The sequence below is a fragment of the Balaenoptera ricei genome, chromosome 2 (assembly GCF_028023285.1).
Source record: "Balaenoptera ricei isolate mBalRic1 chromosome 2, mBalRic1.hap2, whole genome shotgun sequence".
Taxonomy (NCBI): domain Eukaryota; kingdom Metazoa; phylum Chordata; class Mammalia; order Artiodactyla; family Balaenopteridae; genus Balaenoptera; species Balaenoptera ricei.
Genome location: NC_082640.1, coordinates 162,656,408 through 162,669,303, shown reverse-complemented (window position 1 = coordinate 162,669,303; position 12,896 = coordinate 162,656,408). Strand labels below are relative to the sequence as shown.

General features: G+C 51.1%; 1 protein-coding gene across 1 annotated transcript in view; it reads right to left on the bottom strand.

The window, feature by feature from the left end:
• Positions 1-12,131, bottom strand: part of TMEM63C (transmembrane protein 63C) — a 33,377-nt gene extending 21,246 nt beyond the window's left edge. Inside the window, exons 1-6 of the mRNA XM_059915797.1 lie at positions 11,982-12,131; positions 11,352-11,431; positions 10,858-10,939; positions 6,696-6,733; positions 1,684-1,826; positions 231-279 (exon numbers count right to left, since the gene is read on the bottom strand). Coding sequence (XP_059771780.1) covers positions 231-279; positions 1,684-1,826; positions 6,696-6,733; positions 10,858-10,939; positions 11,352-11,431; positions 11,982-12,131 — 542 coding nt within the window. The remainder of the gene's footprint in view (positions 1-230; positions 280-1,683; positions 1,827-6,695; positions 6,734-10,857; positions 10,940-11,351; positions 11,432-11,981) is intronic.
• Positions 12,132-12,896: the final 765 nt, after the last annotated feature.

Sequence of the window (12,896 nt, the reverse complement as noted above, 5' to 3'; positions counted from 1 at the left end):
TCCATCCATTACAGAGATGGGGACACTTAGGCACCAAGAATACTTCCCCACCAAGAGGATGCAACTTCTGGCATCCCACTTGGAACCTGGGTTCCCAAGGAAACCAGGCCTTTCTTATCAGCAGAGTGGTGCTCATGTTTTGGACCCACGCATTGGACCATCTCTCCACGCTAACACCCACCCCCCCCCCCAAGCCAGTAGAATGGGAGGTAAGAGGATCAGGTACCTACTCTGTGGAGACATTGACAATGGTGGTCCGACCAAAGTGACTATTCCAGTCTGAAAGAGAAGAAAGTTGCTGACCTCAAGCCTGGCACCTTGACTGGTTGGGTGCCAGAATTCAGGGTTCCTGAGTGAGTGCCCGGGGTCTAGAGATGCTTGCCTACGACCTGGTCTTCCTTCTAGTTCCCCAGAGCTTGTCCCCAGCTTCCAAACAGCCCCAGCAGAGGCCTCCTCTCCTCCCTGGGACTGCTGACTGGGGCTCCTCGGCTGTGAAGTGACACCGAGCGTTGGTGCGGCAACCCCAGAGCATGACTGACTCAGGGCAGACATCGGTGAATGCTTGTGGGAGGGACCCGGCAGCCCCACCATGAGCGGAATGATGAAATTAGCAACACTGTTACCGCTGGCAATAATCACAAAACCCAGAACTTCTGAAAATGCATTGCTGCCTCATTCTAACAGAGTAAATCCTTCTGGCTGAGTGTATTAGTGTGCTGGTTTAGACATCTCCAAGTTTTATGAAATCATACTATCATTGCCATACTATCATACTATCATTGCCAACACACTAGCTCTTAGGATGAGAATCTGGGAAGGCAGGGCTCAGTAGTTATTTACTCTGGTGGTGGTATTTGGTAGCATGAGAAATGGGTGTTACCTTGAAGTAACTGAGGTCTACCTCTGGCCGAGGAGAAATAGGTGGAAACCTGAGCAATCAGGGTACACCGGGCTGCCACCTGGGCATTTAAGGTGCTATCCTGTACCACCTAGTTGTATGGCCCTCACACAGCTCTATGTTTGCACTTCCTAGTGAAACCCTGGCTGTTATTCACAGTGCCCACTATCAGGCACTGTGCCAACCACTTGACACGCATTGTCTCTCAATCCCTATGACAGTTGAGAAAACTGAGGCCTGAGGACACTGTATAAGATGAAATAATTTTTTGGGAAGCAGACGTGGGTAAAAGTTGGGGAACCATGATTTTTCTGTCTTTGAAGCCCAAGCCCTCACCCACCACATTATTGTGTGAAAATTTACCCTGTTATAAGGAGTGTGGATAGATTCCCTATGAGAAATTCTGCATGCTGTGTCCATCAGAGTGGGTACAGAGAGAGATCAGGTCCAGAGATCTTTGCAGTGGGTCACATGTCATAACAAGTCCTCCAGGAACACCTGGACAGGTGCAGTGTGGGGTAATAAACATTCAGTTTTAGACTGAATTACTACTATCTGCCTTCTGTGTGCCAGGCCCTGGGCCAAATTTATACCAAAAGAGGTATCATCTCTGGTTTCCATGTGAGAGAACTGAAGCGTGGGTTGCCTAAGGTCACATAACTAATTTTGAGAAGTGCAATTAAAATTTAGATTCCTAGACGCTCAAGACCCAAGCTCTGTCCTGCCTACTGGGCTGCCTCTTAGGTCTAGTGGGCCGGGCCCGGGACCTGCTGAGCTCTGCCTACCCAGAACATTTCCAGTGTAGTTGATGGGCAAAATGATGCCCAAGGAGGGGATGCAGAGGATAAGCACAAAGACGATGAGATGATACTGGAACATGATGTAGATACGGGCATCGTCTCCACACTTGCTAATCAGATCTTCGTTCCTGGAAGAGACACAGAGACAAGGACATTGCTCAGGAGCCAGCGTGGCTACAACTGAAGTCGGAGGTAGATAAGAGGAAAGGGAGAGAAGATGACCACCCCACCCCCGAGTTTTTATCTTTAGAAATATCACCCTTCTCAAAACTTGTCATGCCTGAAATGTATTTCACTGAATTTCACAGGCGTATCAAAGATAGAGGCTACAGATACACTCCTGGGAATCCAGAAGCCCTCTTAAATCAGGCATTTATTTCCTCTTTTATTGCTTGTTCAAACATTTTGAGTGCTTGCTATAGCATAGGCACTGAATAAACCATTAGTGATAACAGGATTCATCCTATTTTTCAAAAAGTTGTTCCTTAAATTAAAAAGGGGTACTTAAAGCCGCAATGAGGTATCACTCCACCCTGCCAGACTGGCCAAAGTTGGAAAGTCGGTGAGGAAAGTGTTGAGAAAGTGCTGGCGAGGGTGTGGGATGCCGGGAGCTCTCTCACACTCATGGGTACTTACTCTGGCACACAGCTCCGGATAAGAGTGGACATTACCTACAGAAGTTGACTATACGTATACCCTATGACCTAGCAATTCCACTCCTAGGTTTATACCCAACAGAAACACATGCACATGGGCACCAAGGGACATGTATAAGAATGTCACAGACACATTATTTGTAACAGCCCCAAACTGGAAACAACCTAATTGTCTATCAGAGGTAGAATGGACACAAGAATTGAAATATATATGTAGTGAAATATATATATAGTGAGCTATATATATCACATTATATGTATGTAATGAAATACCATACAGAGATAAAAATGAATGACCATAGCTGAACCCCACAAACGCAACGTTGAGTGAAAGATGCCAGGCACAAACAATACATACCATATCATTTCATATACAAAGTTCAAAAATAGGCAATACTGAACTACAGAGTTAGAAGTCAGGATACTGGTTACCTTTGGAGAGGTGGGAGGTGATAGGAGATTGGGAGGGAGAAGGAGGAGGGCTTCTGGGGTCTTGGCAATGTTCTAATTCTTTATCAGGATGGTGCTTGTATAGGTTTTGCTTGTGATGACTGAGCTGGACACATTTTTTGTGCACTTTTCTGTACGTGTGTTATACTTCAATTAAAAAATTTTAAAGCAATACATGCTTATTATAGAAACTTTAGAAAATACAAAAGAAGAAAATCATTCACCTACAATCTCATCAAACCTAAGATAATGGCTATTAATCATTTTGGCCAATTTCCTTTAGTTTCTTATTGTATTGCTGGTTTAACTTGTGACTGTAGTATAAACAGCATTTGATGGATTGCTCTTTTGCTTAGCATTTAATCTTAAGTCTTTTCTGATCATTTTACATTTTGTCTAAATATTTTTATGGCTGCCAAATAATAATGGTGACAATAGCCTCTGTTTGTGGATTATTGATTCACACCCAGCCCCAAGCTGCACGCCTCCGCCTTTGGTGGATGTGCCATAGTTTACTCACCTTTGCCCTCTGATCAGACTTGAAGGTTGTATGCAACTTCTAGCATTCAGTCCAGGATTCAGATTTATTTTTCAACAATATTACAAAGAGCATATCTTCAAGGCTTTCAATATCACCATTTAGGTAATTATTTAGAGCTCTCAACCTTTTTTTAACTTCAAGCAGTTAAAATACTTCCTGCCTTGGACTTGAGAATTAAATCCCAAGAATGGGGTGGATGAGAACTGGTGAGAAGGGAGAACAGGGGAATGTCCGCCTGCAGGCTTAGGGTGCCAAGATCTGCTCACCTGATAGAAACAGTGTGCCCGAGGCAGGGTGAGAGCTTCCAACCAGGTGGAGGGAACAGAGGGCTGGACGGGACGAAGAACACAAGAATCTCCTTTCTGGGCTGACAATTCCCGCCTCCCCACTGGGCCCATTGCTCCATCTGCACCGGAAGCGCAGGTTATACTCAGCAGCCTATCTTACAGTTCTGAGGGAAGCCTGAGTTTTTGAGTCTGCCTATACATATTCCTCTACTCAATTCTGTTCTCTTCCCACCACTCTTTAAAGTGCCGTCCCCATGACATTCCAGGCATCACTCTTTCTCCTACTCACAATTAATTCTCATCTCTGCTCTAATCGCTTCCTCTCCTCTACCTCTTGCTGGAGACTTGCTCTACCTGTCTCATCTTTAAATTAACATCCATCTGTCTCTACAGACGCCCACACTTCTTCCCTTTCAACTACAGCCAGGTTCAAGTGCTCACTTGCTACTCTTAAAAAAAAAACCCCAAGAAACTCCTTAAGCATCCACTCCTTCACCAGTTTCCCTTCAAGTTCCATCCAATATCCTTCCTTCCCTGCTCCCACCCACCTCTTGAAAAAGGTGGCTTCCATTCTCTGCCTCTACTTCTTGGACATCTCCTCGTCCTGGAACTGCCCTCCCAGTGGAGACTCAAATCTCCAAAGTCGACATCCTCTGCTGAGCGCTCATGCTACTCAACCTTGTAGGACTGGAGGCTGCAGACCACACCCTGTCTGGACCTCGCGCCTGCCTGGCTTCAGTGAGCCCGTGCCCTAGAGGTTGCCAACTTTTCTTCTTGTCCCAACCACTCTCTCCCTTGGGCCCTTTCCCTTGGGTGTCCCATCTGCTCCCATGACTTCAACTATGACGACCTCTGTGCACCCATATCCCAAGTCTAAATCTCTAGCTCCGACCTTTCTCCTAAGCTTTAATCCTGTTTTTCAACAGCTTGCCGGTCAACTCACATGCTCACCCTGGCCCTATGTCATTAATTTCCCAACTCATCATATCTCCTCATCTCCCAACTGGTGGTATTATTACCCTCCCCAGAAACCAGACCTCGATTTCTCCCTCCTTCCTAAGCGTGTGGAAGCCAGGTGGAAACAACAACCCACTGACTGTTGTTGCCCCATCATCTCCCTCCCCATGGCTCCTCCGCGTTGTTTCCCTGGTCACCACCACCTCTCACCTGGACACTGGAAAAACCTTCTTAGCTGCTCGCGTTGCCTTTGGACTCTTCCTACTGCCATTCACCCCTCCTGCCCCTGCCTACAAACAGACATCACCTGAGTGTCCTGCTCAAAAGTAGTCACTGGCTCCCTGCTGCCTCTAAATCAAAAGCCAAGATTCTCGGTATGGTAGTCAAGATCCCAGCTGATCCTTCTGGCCCAAGCTTTCATCCCCTCTCTTGCTATGTACTCTTGCTTCTAGCCACACCAGAAGATTTACCATTTCTGGACACTCCCTGCCCATCTCTGCCCCAAACCTTTGCTCATGCAGTCCTTAATTTCTGATGGGCCCTCCACATCACAACAGTCAAAATTCTTCCCGTTCCTCAAGGCCTCGCTCAAAACTATGCTTCTTCTGAACCCCCAAATTGGAATTAATTTCTCGCTCTCCCAAATGCCCTTTGCACAGCAATTATGCTCTCCCCATTATCAATTATGTGTAGTGGGTCTTGTTAACCCATGTTTTTCTAACTAGACTGAGTGGGCTTTGTGTGCTGGGACTCTGGCTTCTGCAGGAAAGGGCGGTCATGAAGAGGGGCATGAGAGACTGGAGGTATAGGTTTCTCTTAATAAAAATGTATTTATCCAAGCTTGTGCGTGTTTTAAATATTAACAAAGCAAAACCAGAGAAGGTGCCAAGAAATAAAAGTCCCCCTTCCACTCCCCCAACATGTGGCTAAGATTCCCACCCACGCACAAACTAGCTGTATCACTTCCTCGGGACTCTGGTGAATGAGGAACGAAGACGAGAGGCCAAGGCCATGGGGAGTCCTCCACCAGTGGAGGTGGGGCTCAAACTCCAGAGGCTGCTGGTCCCAAGCCCAGCTCTGGATTCCCAAGGCCCAGTCATGGTATCTTGTGCCCCCAAAGGGTCCCAGGCCCTTCAACAGGTCTGGGGAAAGAAAGGTGCCCTGGTGTAGCTCATGCGGGTGGATGGGATCTTGCGGCAATGTCTGAATGCTCCCAGCAAGGCCCTTGAATGGTGTGGGCATGGAGGTACATGAAGGAAGAAGCCCTAAGGGTCTTGGCCAAGAAGCAGATGTGCAGGTCCAGGCAGGCCCCTGGCGCAGGCGGCCTCTGGGGAGCACTGAGGCTGCACCCTAAGGCAGGCATCACCAGGCAAGGACGGACCCTGAAGGAGGGGTTCGAAGGACAGGCAGGGCAGGCCAGATGGGGGATATTTAGGGAGAGCCCAGGAACATACAGCGCTCTGAGGTGGAGACAGAGCTGTGTGCACACGTGTAAGTGTGTATGCACGTGTGTGTGCATGTGTGTCCACACACGCAGTGGAGGCATGGAGCTCTGACAGGTGTCTGCTCTGCGGAGGCATCTGGCTGGTATGAGGCCATCGGGAGATGACAGGTGACTCGGGGTCTCTCTCCTTGCCAAGTGGGGTCTCACACTAAAGAGATCCAGAAGGTGCGGTGGGCCAGGGGCTGTCCCTCCGTAATGGGCATGGAGGCTGGGAGAGGAAGCCTGCCCTTCTGCCTGGCGGTTTTTGTTTTCTCCATCTAGGCAAATATGAGGAACGATGTTCACAGAAGCAAAGCAAAGAGTACCCGGGAAGGATTTCTTTTTCCTCGTGTGGCCTTCATAAAAGCATTTTTATAAGCATGTGAGAGGGGTCTTTCCTGAGAACTGTGGCAGAGGGAAAATGGGCTGTGGGCAGCGTCCAGTTCCTATTTCACCTACGGAATGCCGGAAGGCGTCCTCTGCCAGGGCCGGGCTGCGGTGGGCAGGGGGAGTGGGGAGTGGACGTTGGGGCACAGAATTTAGGCCCAAGGCCTGGTCCTGCAGGGCAGGAGACCCTGTCCCCACCCTCTCCCAGATAAGGCTCAGGAAGCTCAGGCACTTACTTCATGGTGATGGTGTTGAAAAACCAGGAATAGAAGCCCTGGGGAAAAAGGAGAGAAAGTGTGAGAAAACCCAGCACAGTGAGGCAGTGAGGCAGTGTCCGGGGCTTCCTTCCCCGGCAAGGTCTGGACTGGAATCGGTGCTGAGGGAGATGTCTTTTCAGAAGTCGGGCATCCTGGTACAGCAAGTGGTGGCTTAGAGGGTGGGCCTCAGACTGGAGGGAGAGAAGGGACTTTGGGGTGGACGTCAATTGCTTTCTGTCTGTCCCTCCTTGCTTCCTTCTGGGAAATGCCCCTCCCCTATGCATGTGGCCCGGTGGACTGTCCGTCAAGAAGGTGTCTGCTACCAGTGGTCAGTTGACCAACGGGAACATGACCCAAGAGGGGCCAAGCAAAATGCTCTTAAGGGGATTGATATGGGTGTTGGGAGAAGGGTCTTCCTCTGAGTTCTTGCATCTCGGTCAACACCAGGCATCCTGGAGTGGAGTGGCTTGGTGAGTCTTTGATGCCACATGCAGGAGCTTGTCTGAGATAAAAAGCCTGCTCAGAGGAGAGAGGACCACAGATGGGATCCTGGTGGCAATGCTGGACTTCCTGGATCTAGCTGTACCTGAAGCAGCTGCTTCCCTTAGATTTCCCCGCACTCAGGCCACACATCATCCTTTTGTTATAACGCTAACTTGAGCTGGGTTTCTTCTTCTGCATCTGAGGGTCCTGTCGATTATATATTTCTCTCAGGGTCTTGCTGTCTGGAGTTTCCGGGTGGTGGGAAAAGGTGGCCTCAGCCGGGGGCTGGGAGGGGCTAGAGAGGCAGTCAGCTCGGGAACTGTATGCATAGGGTAGGCAGAGGGCCACAGCTCTAAAAGCTGCCAGATGTGGCAGCTGATTAAGTTACCCTGGTGCATGCTTCCTTCTGGGATCCCAGAGGGTCTGGCGAAAACTTGGAAAAGGTTGCAGCTCTTGATTGGGTCACGAGCACATCAGCGACCCAGGCAGGCCCACTTGGGTGACAGTCCCCCAGAACCGCATGGATTGGGGAAGGGGTATTTCCCAAAAGGAAGAAATGAGGGGCAGGCAAACATGAAACAGAAGGAAGTTCCTTGCTCCCTTAGGTGTAAGGCCCACCTTCTAGGCCTCCTCCCTGTGCTGGGTGGGTTGACAGTGGGAATGCCCATCAGGAATGGCCACTTGTGGGGGCACCATTTCCCCAGCTATATCCTAGGGAACTAAAGTAGGGATAAAAGCCTGGGTATGAGGCAGAGTGATGACGGGAAATGGCATGATGGTGGCAGTGGCGACTGGGAAAGTCCCAGGGAGGGGGTGAATTGCTAGACAAGACTTGGGCTGACAGTCTGGCCACCCCTTCCCTACATGGAGAGTCTTTCCTCACCTCCCACCTCTGGGCCAACATGCAGTTCATTAAGGGAGCAAGCAGGTTTGCTGACGGGCCCTAGTGGATATGCAGAGTGGAGGAGTATCAGTGGGAGGGCAGAGGTAGTGAGTAGAAGTGTGGCCTATGTACCCATGAAAGGCACATGGACACAGATGTGTGAGTGACCAGGTATGGACCCATATTCTCTCTTTCTCTCTCCCTCTCTCTCTCACACACACACACACACACACACACACTCCCCTGCATATATATTGTACCTCTAAAAGGCATAAACCATTCAGAAAACTTAGCAGCTGAACAGCGGGCCTGAGAATCAGACACATCTCCCCTCTTCTCCCCACCCCGAGGAAATGGCCACAGGCTCCCAGGAGCCAGCTCAGCTGACAAGACTGAGTGACAGCGGTCAGTTCACTGCACCCACCTCGGTGGCTCCGTCCTCCCCACTCCCGCCACATCTGCCCTGACCTGCTCAGGGTGCTATGAGGAGACCTGTTCACTTCACCCACTCCACTCAGCCTGGTTGAGGCCTCGCCATCTGCCTGGGGCCCTGCAGGAGCTACCTCACTGCACCCTTCCTCCGTGTCTAATTTCTACCCTCTTCTGTTTGACTACCCCACTGCTGCCATCATGATTTATCTTCTAGATATTTTTAAAATAAAATGTCATTGTACAGAAAAAAACCGCACAAAGCTGAAGTGATGTTTCTAAAGATAAATCTGAGAATTGCCTTGCAAGGTAGGTGTTACTGTCCTTATTCGACAGAGGAAACCTCCAGGACGTGAACCTGTCCGAGGCTCCCGTTCTTGTCGGGGGCAGGTCTTGGCAAGTAAAGGGACCAGGTCTCTTGGAGGGATGAAAATGGATGAGAATTTGCTTCCACCAAATACATATCAGATACTAATTACACGACAGGCTGGACCGGGTGCTGGGACAGTGGCGAGTAAGACCAGTATAGCTCTCACTGGGGGAAGTGGGCACACTAGATTAACTGTGTAGATGACGAATCATCACAGACTGGGTTAACAGCGCTGAAGAAAAGGAATGCAGGGACTTCACTGGTGGTCCAGTGGTTGAGAATCCGTCTTGCAATGCAGAGGATGCTGGTTTGATCCCTGGTCAGGGAACTAAGATCCCACATGATGTGGGGCAGCTAAGTCTGCATGCCACAACTAGAGAGAAGCCCGCGCGCCGCAACAAAAGATCCCGTGTGCCGCAACTAAGACCCGATGCAGCCAATAAATAAATAAATGTTTAAAAAAAATAAAACTAATATACGTTATTTAAAAAACTTAAAAAGAAAAGGAATGCATTTTCCATGAGGGTATAACAACAGATCTGGACCCAGATTTGGGGGCGGGCAGGGATCCCCAGGGAAGTGGTACTTGAGCTGAAATCTGAACAAAGGTTGGGTGTGTTAGCCAGAGAGGAACCAGTGCGGAAGGGGGAGAGGGGAGAACAGGTGAAAGGCCTGGGGAGAGAAGGAGGTGGCACTTCTGAGGATCTAAAATATGGCCAACGTGGTGGAGGGTGGGGCAGTTGGGACAAGAAAGAGAGACTGGACAGGTGGGCAAGAGGCCAAACCACAAGACCATGGCAAGGCACCCGCAACTGACTCCAAGAGCATTAGGAAGCCACTGAAAGCTTACACTTACACAGCCATGTGTCCCTGTTTATGGAGCTCGCTCTGGATGGAGTAGGGGGCACGCGTGGACCTAAAGAGATCAGTTAGAAGCTACCACGCTCCTCCAAGCAAGAGACTGATGGAGGCTGGACTAGGGGGATGGTGGGAGAGGTGGAGAGAAACAAAACTGGGAAGGTAAAGGCAACACAACTTCGTAATGAACTGGCCATGCCCAGGGGCCTGGGCAAGAGCAAGGCGTGTGCACCTGAATGGATGGTGGGAAGTCTGAGACCAGCGATCCAGGGACGGGTGGAGGCGGAGGGAGATCACAGCATGTTTTGGACAAATTGAATCCAAAATGCCCTTACAATATCCACATGGAGATATTTTGAAGGCCATTGGATAAATGGGGCTGGAGCCCAGAGGAATTTAGCTGGAGCCAGGAATTTAGGAGGGATCTGTGTAGAGGGGGCAATTGAAGTCATGAGTGTGGATGACACTGCCTGGGAGAGAGATGGGGAGGGTCTGGGATCTGCTGGGGGGACTCCCGGTGTGGAGGAGGCACCGACAGAGGGAAGACCCAGAGAGCGGGATGCCATGGAAGCAGCGGGAAGTGCTTCCCCTCTATTCAAGAAGGGAAGATGATCTGCAGGCTCAGGTGTTTCTGAGAGACGAGAACTCAGGAAAGCCCATTGGATTTCATCGCATGGGACCGCTGGTGACCCTGGGGCTGTTTGGGTGGGAGCCACGTGTGAGGGGGTTGAGGAGTGAGAGGGAGGTGAGGAGGTGGAGACAGCAAGCCAGACCTCTCTTCTGGAGTTCAGCTCGGACCGGCCCCGAGCGCCATCTAGAGCACTTTAGCTCCACTCCATCGCTCTGGAGGGCCTTCCTTGCTCCCTTTCTCCTGTGTGCACTTACTGCCACCACCTACCTTCTTGGCACCCTAGAAGGCAGGTACGGTCAATATCTCCATATTTCCGACGGGGAAACAGGCTTGGCAAGGCGCAGGCATTTGTTCAAGGTCACGCTGCTAGGAATGGTTGGGTGGCTGACTGCAAAGCCCCGCTGATGAGCCCGCTCCTTCCTGCACATGCCCGGGCCCCTGCCCCCACCCTCACCAGGTCCAGGCCCAGGCCCACCCCAGCACCCACCTTATCCCTGTGTTCCATCTCCAGGGAAATATCCGAGGGAGACGTCTTCTCGCTCTGCTCCCCATAGATCAGCGAGGTCAGGCTGCCGGCCAGGAAAAGTAGTGGGGAGGTGGAAAAGGAGAAAGTTCTTAGGTGCCTGCCTTGCTCCCTGGGCTGAGGGCTGTGGTCCCCTCCTGCCCAGTAGCAGACACGCCTCAACTTGTTTGCTGAGCACACAGCTCTGGGCACAGACAGGTGGCCAACGCATCTTGGGAGTCATGAGATCCAGAAAGGCTGAGATCTGAGAAAAAAGTGGCCTCGTGCCCAGAGGTGGCTGCTCTCCAAGTCACCTTAATGCAGGGAGGGCTAGAGCACGGGCAGGGGTGGCAATGAGATGCCACCTGCTGACGAGACACCTGTGCGGTTTGGGCACTGGTCAGAGCCGTGTCCTGGTCACGGCAGCACATCTCCCGATGAAGCAAGCAGCTCACTCCCGATGCCCAGCCTCTCCTCACCTGTCGTTGTGTATCAGCAGAGCCAGGCGTCCGTAGTCCCACGCGGCTTTCCGGAGGAAGGAGTATACCAAGACGATGACCTATAGGTCAGGAAAAGCAATATGGCGCAAGAGAGCTCATGGATGCCTTCCCCTCGACTGACCCCTGAATTCCCATGGGGAAGACTGTCCCTGAGGTCCCCAGGGGCTCCCCCCTAGGTGGCCAGCTCTGTCAGGGTAGGGGTCATGCCTTCTGCAGCTCTAGATTCCCAGTGCCCAGCAGCATCCTAGCACAGAGTGGATGCTCAGAGTGGTTGAATGAAGGCGCTGGTGGCATGTTTAGAACAATGGACAGAGCACTCGTTGAATAAATCATCAAGGGGACAGATGGGAGGCTCAAGGGTACTGGCCAGGGGGACCTTTGGACAAGGGTGCAAGGAAGAGAATCAGGGATTCCACTGTTCCCGCAGCCTCCTCTTCTCCAAGGCCCACCCACCCTGGGCCGCCCTGGGCAGGACTGACATTCAGATAGTTCCCACCACTGTGGCTGGCATCCACGGACAGCTGGGGCCCCTTGTATCGCTTGTGAAAGCTGGACCATCCACCCTGGGTGAGACCTCTCTGTCTGCCCACTGCAGTGCCCAGAACTCACCACCCACAAGATAACGTTGAGGAACAGCACAGTGGGGATACCCCCAAAGGGCTGCCCCTGCAGGACGGTGCTCCGAGAGTGGAAGCAGTCGTCCGCCGAGAAGTTCCGGGGCTTTTCCACCATATTCAGGTTGCCCGGCGAGACAGTCATCCTGGGAGGCTCCCTGGTGAACAGAGGGGTTTCCAAGTCAAACATGAGGCCCCCCTCCCCCCGCATTATGCAACACGCAGAAGCCTGCCGGGGAGCTGGCAGGGGTGCACTGAGCTTATAAATGGTCAAGGCAGGAGGCTCAGCCCTGAGATGGCATGCAGCCCTGTCCTGTAAGACAGGGGTCCCCAACCCCCTGGGGGCACGGGGTCACACAGCAGGAGGTGAGCAGCAGGTGACTGAGCAAAGCTTCATCTGTATTTACAGCCGCTCTCCATCACTTGCATTACCACCTGAGCTCCGCCTCCTGTCAGATCAGGGATGGCATTAGATTCTCATAGGAACGGGAGCCCTATTGTGAACTGCAGATGCGAGGGATCTAGGTTGTGCGCTCCTTATGAGAATCTAATGCCTGATGATCTGAGGTGGAGCTGAGGCGGTGACGCTAGCGCTGGGGAACGGCTGCAAATACAGATTATCATTAGCAGAGAGGTGTGACTGCACAGAGACCATAATAAATCAGTTACTTACAGACTCATATCAAAACCCTATCAGTGAGTGGCAAGTGACAATTAAGCTGCATCTTACAGAGCAGACTGGTCATAAGCAACACACTTCGGGTGTCACTGTCTCCCATCACCCCCAGATGGGACCATCTAGTTGCAGGAAAACAAGCTCAGGGCTCCCACTGATTCTGCATTATGCTGAGTTGTATAATTATTTCATTATATATTACAATGTAATAATAACAGAAATAAAGTGCACAAT